General features: G+C 43.2%; 1 protein-coding gene across 1 annotated transcript in view; it reads right to left on the reverse strand.

Moving 5' to 3' along the window:
* Positions 1 to 7,934, reverse strand: part of LOC139647873 (tricarboxylate transport protein B, mitochondrial) — a 19,446-nt gene extending 11,512 nt beyond the window's left edge. The window contains exon 1 of the mRNA XM_071523864.1: positions 7,686 to 7,934. Coding sequence (XP_071379965.1) covers positions 7,686 to 7,797 — 112 coding nt within the window. The 5' untranslated portion in view covers positions 7,798 to 7,934. The remainder of the gene's footprint in view (positions 1 to 7,685) is intronic.
* Positions 7,935 to 8,221: the final 287 nt, after the last annotated feature.

The raw sequence follows: 8,221 nt of genomic DNA on the forward strand, positions 1-8,221 counted from the left end.
AATGAGCTGGATAAAGATGAATGAAAAATGTGTCAGTTTCCGCCACGGACAAACTGAACAGCGACTGTACTGTTTGATGAATGAACAGTGAGTCAATACACACAGACATGATAAAAAAAGAGAAGAGAGGTTTTGTGCCAAGAGAAAGAAAGAAAGAAGAAAGAAAGAAGAAAGAAAGAAAGAAAGAAAGACAGAAAGAAAGAAAGAAAAAAAGGTGTAGTGTGTAGCCTGAAAGCCTGCACAGTCAGTGAGTTCAGTAGATGAGGACAAGTGTCTAAAAGCAAGGCTAATGCACAATACGGATGAGTCACGAGGGGAGGAGGGAGGATAGAGGATAGAGAGAAGGCTGACATTAATTAAATTAGCTGCTCTGCCAGCGGGGAGGGGCTCCATTACCCGGGCCAAGACCCTCCATTAACTCAATGACACAGACACACACACGCACAACGGGGCGAGGCAGATACACACATCATGCAGTGACAGTGACGGGCGAATACATACATGCCTGCAAATAGACGAAAGAAATTCTGCTTAAAACCCTTCCAGTGCCACACATTCATAACTCTGCAGGTTAATTGTGAGAAATAGTTAGGTGATGTGTTTCTGTGCCAAGCCTGGAAAGCAGAATAGACACACAAATATGTCAGAATAGGCCGATGCAAACCTGTAGTTCCCAGCAAAAAACAAATCCCAAGGCGCTCTGTCTCATTGCAAAAATTAAATTGCCTTTATTTCACATGGTAAGTCCTAGTCTGGCCTTCATTAGGGAAGTAGTTCCAATGGGAAGTGGTTGCAATGACTCACAGCGCCTTGGACATTTTTTTTTTTTTTTTTTTGCTGGAAAATCCTTATTTTTACTGGATCTTAATGTATATTTACAAAAACTTCCCAAGCACTGGCCTATTCCGACTCAGCTGTTACCAGCATCCAAACAGCACCTGTCCGTTCTACACTGATGTCCCAGTTCAGCGCTCCTTCGCTTCTGGTTTTTGTCTAATACAAATATTCAGCTCTATGACTTGGCACGCCCCACTTCTCACCGCGGCCACCGCCTTACACCAAGCAAGCCTTTATCACTGCAGCACCTAGCAGCAGTGCATTCACTTCAGATAAAATATATATATTTAACCCATGACATATAGACATGGGAGGATTTTAAGTGGCTGGCGTTAACATACCAACTTGATACGGGATAATGCAATTGCTTTCCCTATACAATGAATGTACAAAATATTAGGGATATCGTCCTGATAATGAGTTGCAGACCCTTTTGCACAATCCACATCTCAGTTGTGTGTCAAAGTTTAAAAATGCTTCTCTAACTCATCTGCTTCTCTTCATCTGCATCTCCTCCTTTGTGATTGGTATAGATTTAATAAGGGAAATCAAAAAGGGATAATGGCTTTTACTTGGATTCACCTCATCAGTGTACTTAGTGAAAAGAGTAAGTGTCATTCATATTTTGTTCATTCAGTGTAGTGGCCAAAGCTGAATGATGATGTTCATGTGATCACACACACACACACACACACACACACACACACACACACTTAAACTTTGATCGCCAGGGAAGTTAGTTCTAATTCCTCTAAACCTAGCGGAGTTAGCAAATGTTGCCCAGCCAAGACCTAAGAAGGATCACATGAGGTTTATGACGCTCCATTCCAACCACGCTGATCCCGGCTCTATGGGTCAGTGTGTCTTGGGGAAGAAGGAACAATACGCCTCATTCATCTGCTTCAGCCAAGACAGTGCTGCCTCTGAAACGGTGCCGCGTGTGAAGGCTGACCAGGAGCCGCTAAGAGGTAGTGACTTAGCAACCGTTACAGATGCAGCATACATGATCAATCCTCATCTCACACAGAGCGCTGGCAGAGTCGTGGCAGCTTGTTTGTCTTCTAGTCCATTACGTAGCCTACACACACTGACACCGTCGCACATACATTACACACACACACACACACACACACACACCAACAGACGCGTTCAAAGATGAAACCTTAAATGACTCCAGTGCAGCTGCCAAACGTGGGTAGATACAACAGCAAAATATGCCATTAATCTTTATCTTCACAACCGCACTCTCCTCTCCTGTTCTTAATTTTTCTCTCCCCGGTCCCTTCCTTCCTCTCTCCTCATCCCGCAGCCACTCTTCTCCTCAGCCTGCCATAAAATCGATGCATTCACCCAGGTCTTTGGTGTTTGCTATTACACAGAAAGCAATGAAATCTGTCATTTTATGTTTGGAAACAGAAATGGCATTGGAGTGATATTGTACAGAGCCAAAGTGGCAATAAAAAAACAGCATGGTGCCAGATGTGTTTCTACAAAGTCTTGGTACACAAAACCGTTATGACACTACTTGCCTCCCTTCTTGAAAATTTAAAAAGCAAAATAGCAGCTTTGTCAGCTTTGTTAATTAAATCAGACAGACAGACTGGCTGACTAACTTGATGTACTGGACAAAGGTAACCCTCTCTCACAGTCTGTTTCCCTCTCTCTCTCTCTGCCAGGACGAGATTTATAGTTTAATCAACACCCTACAGACTTCACAGCTGGGTCCTTGCTCGCATTTCTGCCACTCAGTTTACATGTGAGCACATACACACACACATACACACACACACACACACACACACACACATTCATGCATGTACACATATGCACGCGCAAATGCACAACCTCTCTCCTTGCAGCTCTGTTGAAAAGCAGCGAGTGTTCCTGGGAGGCAGAGAGGCAGCCAGGTGAGCAGGCAGACAGCCAGAGACACAGAGAGGGAAGGAGGGAGGAACAGTTTTTGAAATCCTGTCCTGCCTGCTTCAGCGATCCTAATGAGCATCCCCCACATCTGGTCCATGAAGAAACTTCCTATTTTTTAGGAAGAAGTGACAATCTAGCAGCGTAAAAACATGAAACTAATCTCAGAATCTGTCGGGTTCTAAACATTTTTGAAGATCAAGGCCGCACTGAAGACAACTCAATTCATTCAGCTTCATTTCCTTCAAAATATCGAGATTTTCTAACTAGTGACAGAGCCAGACACTCCAGCTTGCTGCCTTCTTCAGCAGCTGCGGTGTTGCAAATCTTAAAATAAGGAATCATTTTTGAGGGAGTGCATTTCCTGTTAAATTCAATTCAGACTATAAAAAAAATCAGCCAAAACACTGAACAACAAATGTATCCATGTGCGTGTTTGTGTGCGTGCGTGTGTGTGTATTTATAAGCTATAAGCATGATTTTCCACTACATGTGCATAAGTGCACGTCTATGTATGTGTGTGTTATGTGCATGCCAACAAATTAATAAGCAGTTTTGCAGCTGAATTTATCCATTATTCATCCAGATGTTCCTTATTTAGATTATTAGCTTTCTCCTTAAGACATACATTTTTTCTGGAGGGCTGAGAATACAGGAGAGAATCTGAGGAAGAGATGTTGTTATGTCCACATCCCCAGTCCAAATGGAGAGCGTAGCCAGAGGACTGATGTACTTCAAACATGAGGTAGCTTATTAATAGAGCCATACTATTTCTGTTTGCCTCACGCAAAAGATGAAAAGAATTATTCATCTAACGTCTGGCCTTTTAGGCTTCCTCTGTCCAAAACAACATTCCCTGACGCTATACTGATGCTTAATTACAGGAGGGATGTTGATTAATTTTACATGGCAGCAGTTTTAACTGCTTAGGATCCTCCGGTATACAGACAGTATACAGATCTGCATGGGCAGGACAGCTGCGTACAGGTTGTTGTCAAACAGTGTCTACAGACGCTAACAAGGCTGCTAGGAGCTAAGAGCCTCCAAGGAACTTGTGATCTTACATGAGACTGTAAATATAATACTGTGCTGTCTCTAATCTAAATTATGTACTATAATCTACGATGCTGTTTGTGTGTCCATAGACGCATTACACTGACATCTAGCTGATAAACACTGAAGAATTGCAGAGCAGTGCCTTGTGATTTGTTGTCTCTCCTCCTGGTACCCGGGGTTTGTGAGGAGCGGAGCTGTGGAGGAGAGTGGACTGCGTGTCGTCTGTACTGTGAGCGAACAGGGAGTGAGCGCACACTTTGATGAGCCCTCTGAGCCTGAGAGGAGACAGCCACTCAGAAAACCTAACTGGCTGCCCTGAGGGGACAGGAGAGAGAGACTGAAGGGAGGGGAGCGGGCAAAAGAGAACGAGGAAAAAGGCGAGATACAAGACAAGCCCGTCTCAGTAGAAAATTCAGATCAAATCAATGATGAAATCGTGATGCAAAGGCATTGTCTCTTTCCCTCCGTGCCTCTCTCTGCCTCTCTGACCTGCCTCTCTCCTGAACAGACAGGGTTACGCACGGTTTATAAATGAAAGCCACAACAGTGAAGGCATGCACAAGCACAAACAGACGGCAAATCAAGACCAGAGACCCATTTAGACCTCTCTCTCTCCCCGAGGCCACACAGATAAGACTATCTCCCTCCCTCTGTGTCTCAACTTCAGTCATGACCACTGGCTGTTGAGAAGAAGAAGGCTTGAACTAACCAATGGGAGCAGAGAAAGAGCTCATATACCTCTAAGAGCTTTGGAAATGTGCCCTCCTTGCCATTGCCTAGGTACTATTAGAAATGAAGGCTCTCTAATCCATTAAGCTTTGACCTCCCACTTCTTGCTTTGTCTACTCAGAGCCTTTGGGCCTATATAAGTGACTGTCTCTCTTTCTCTCTCTCTCTCCACATAGGCATACAGCTAAATATAACAGATAAATCTAAAGTAGCATCAGCATGTCAGAGCACTGGGAGAGGTGTCGATGGGATTTATGAAGTGCCACACTTTGTGTCAGGAGGAGTTTGTATCCTGGCACAGTAAACCACTCGCTGCAGGTTTTGATGGACAATATCTCAGGTCACACACAAAGGAACAGTTTACTTGATTGCGTCTATCGCTGAGTCATCTGAGTAGAGCTCTGGTCCAAAAGCTATAATTTCATCAACACCAAGTACCGGTGTTGCAGCACACACACACGCGCGCGCGTGCACATGCTCACATTTCATTTCAAAACCTCTAGAAAACTGTAAGAAATCAATACTTTCTTGACAGTGAGGCTGGGAGGAGTCAGAGGGAGAAGAGGAGGCAGAGAGTTGAGACAGAGAGAGAATGCAATAGTGCCGTAGTTGCAAAACTGGCCAGACAGGCTTGAGACGAGCTAAATGAGACAGAGAGGGGAGGAGAGCAGAGCAAGGCACCGTATCCAGTCTATCAGGCTACTGAGAGTGATGGGGGAGGGGAGAGGTCACACCACGGGCCCATTTCCATTCCTCAGCGGCTGATTGGAGGACATGAGTCAGGAGAAGGGAGATGGCAAAACATACAAAGGCATGCTGTACTGCAAAAGTTGTGAACTAAAATATATATAGGAGTTAATAGTAAAAGTCTGTTTTGGAGTTTTTCATTAATCTTACTGATCACCAAATCATAACAGCTCTATCCATTTTTATAATCCTTTTTTTTTTTTATCATTTTTGATACACTGTTCTGTTTTTCTGGGTTAGTGCTGCAACACCTCAAGTGTCTGGGTTTACATGGAGGCTGATATTCCATTAATAATCAGAATAATAGGCCAAGCAGAATAAAAATGCCTCAAATGGAACAGACTAGGCTGTTCAGAATTAGAAAGTTAATAAGAATCAGAAAGTTTTCACCATGTAAACCGACTACTTTAATTGGTTGGGACACATGATATTCCTTCTGTACGTGTTCGTTCACTCCGACATTATGAAAAGTCTAAAACATTCTCATCAACATTTATTCTGATTACCTGCTTTGATGCATGTAAACGCACCTTATCATATCACTTCATTTAGCATTTGTGTGAACAGTTCAATTCAGAATGATAAAATATTCTGCATGTAACTACAGCCAACAGACACAGCTGAAATCAATAGTGGTGTTGTCATCTTATAGTCCTAGTAGCCTACAACAGCACCTCTGAGAGCCTCTTCATTAACTAGACCTGTCACACCCTGATCATCTCAACATGTGACCGGCACAGGGTCGGGGTGGGTGGGTGGGTGGGGGGGGGGGGTCATGTCCGGCACAGAAGCAGGGGGAAGCCACTGAATCACAGAAATGACTAAAACAACTATGACTGAAACAGTGAGAAGACAGTATAGATACTTATTATCTAGATTTCATAAACTGATACAATAACGTCAACGTTTCTTGTGTTTCATTCCCACAGTCCTTTGCAGTCTTTGATTCTTGCCCCACAGACAACCTGGGACCTTGGTGGAATCACTGCAGTATTGTCAAAGGAGTGAGCGTCCCCTCCTGCTGAATGGCCTTTTGCATCCCTCCACTCTAACAGCATTATGTAAAGTGCACTAGAGGTGATCTTTAGATTAGAGTGATAAAATCCTGTCAGCGCAGCACTCCAGATTTGACCATGACAGTTTGAGGCTACAGGGCGCCTGCTTACCAGAACAGAGAGACAGAAGAAGAAGAAAATTGCTTTCTTCTTGGGCGCTGAGCTCTCAAGGCCATTTAACTTCAGTTGTTTTGTTATGTTTTACATTGCAACAGCTTCTAGTGGACTTCTAGGGCTGATAACACAGGATCAACATGGTCAACTGCACTGGTCTGAAGGATGATTAATCAATTAGATGCAAGTGGCAGTAGGGAGTGGAAATTGGGTGGCCTACCTTTGCAGTTAAACATTTTTTACCAGTTGTTTTACCAGCTCATTGCCTATCCTTAGAAACAGAAATTGTAGCTTACACTTTCTCTGTATAACTCTAACTCTAACTACTAACTACTAATTTCAGGCTCAGCATCACCCAAAGTGGAATCTGAAACGTGTCATTAGAGAAAGAAACGCCCAGGTTATCCCAGGTCATCCCAGAAAAAAGCCATAAAGTCAAAAGAAAGAATTATTCTATCCTTTGGTAATCTTGTTCCAACATTGTACTAACTATATATATAGAACAAGATTACCAAAGGATAGAATAATTATTTCTTTTGACTTAATGGATTATTATATAGTTACATATAGTAACTATATGAGGCAGAATATTGGATCCCCATATGAATTATATAACAAAAAATCAAGCATGCCTACAATATAACAATATATGTAGAACAGAACAGAACAGAACAGAATAACAATATGAACCCCTGTTAAGTGGCGTGGTAATTCTGTTTAGTTTTGTATACGTCTCTGGGGATTCCAGTAGTTTGTAATAATTGGCACGTTACTTTTTTGGTGAGTGTATCGTTATTAAACACACTCAGGAGTCGCATATACAATCATGATGTCTGCAAACTACAATGCACAATTAAGGAAAAATCACTATATTATTCCAATATTTCTATAAGCACTCTCAGCGTGTCTGTGGTACTGAATGGTGATTGACCTTACAGCCTATTACTACAGGAATTGTGTGCCATTTGTTTCCTATAGTAGCTGCATGCTGTTTTAAAGTTCAGCTGTGATAATTATATAGTCTGTTTCTAAAATGTAAATGCACACTCTACGCCTATAGTTCACCAAAACAAACAGGAGACAAAGTATCAGAAACAATAATACTGTCTTGTAACATTTGTGTCACAACCCAGTGACTCCACTCATGTTCGCTTGTATACACGGTACAGGCGTGTACAGTGAAATTTTGTCCAACTCACTCATCCGTGTGCCAAATGATCAACTTACCTGCCAAAATCGCCTTTCCCGGGTGCGTTAATTTCGCTTTCCCCCCCGGCGCCGCTGCCGCCAGACACCGCGGTCTGTGGAACGGGCTGACAAATGTTGCTTTTCCCTGCATGATTACTGACAACACACAGCAGATCTGCCGAGATGCGTCTAGTCTGGCGAGTCTGGTCTAAGTAGGTACAATTTTTTCAAGTGGACTAAAGCGCGCAACACATGGACGCCTGGTGCGCTTTCGTCAGTCCGGCTGGATGATGTTGATCAGTGATGTGTCCGGAAACCTCGGCGGATCCCTGTGTTGACAGTGGGTGGATACTGGGACCAGCGGTTGGTAAACTGGGCGGTTATTTTACAGCTGGGAGAGACGAGACTGGCCACTTTTGTTCCACAACAGGAGAAGGGCGGGGCTCGGTCTCTCTCGCTCTCTCTCGCTTCATTACCATATGAATTTGCCTCTGCCAGGAAGAATAAGGACTGTTTCCCCTGTTATTACACCCTTTACTAACAAAACCATGAATGTTTCCCAAGCAATAGTCAGT

The sequence above is a fragment of the Centroberyx affinis genome, unplaced genomic scaffold, assembly GCF_046629955.1.
Source record: "Centroberyx affinis isolate AG114_WGS23_722 - 3 ecotype Tasmania unplaced genomic scaffold, CSIRO-AGI_Caff_v1 ptg001129l_1, whole genome shotgun sequence".
Taxonomy (NCBI): Eukaryota; Metazoa; Chordata; class Actinopteri; order Beryciformes; family Berycidae; genus Centroberyx; species Centroberyx affinis.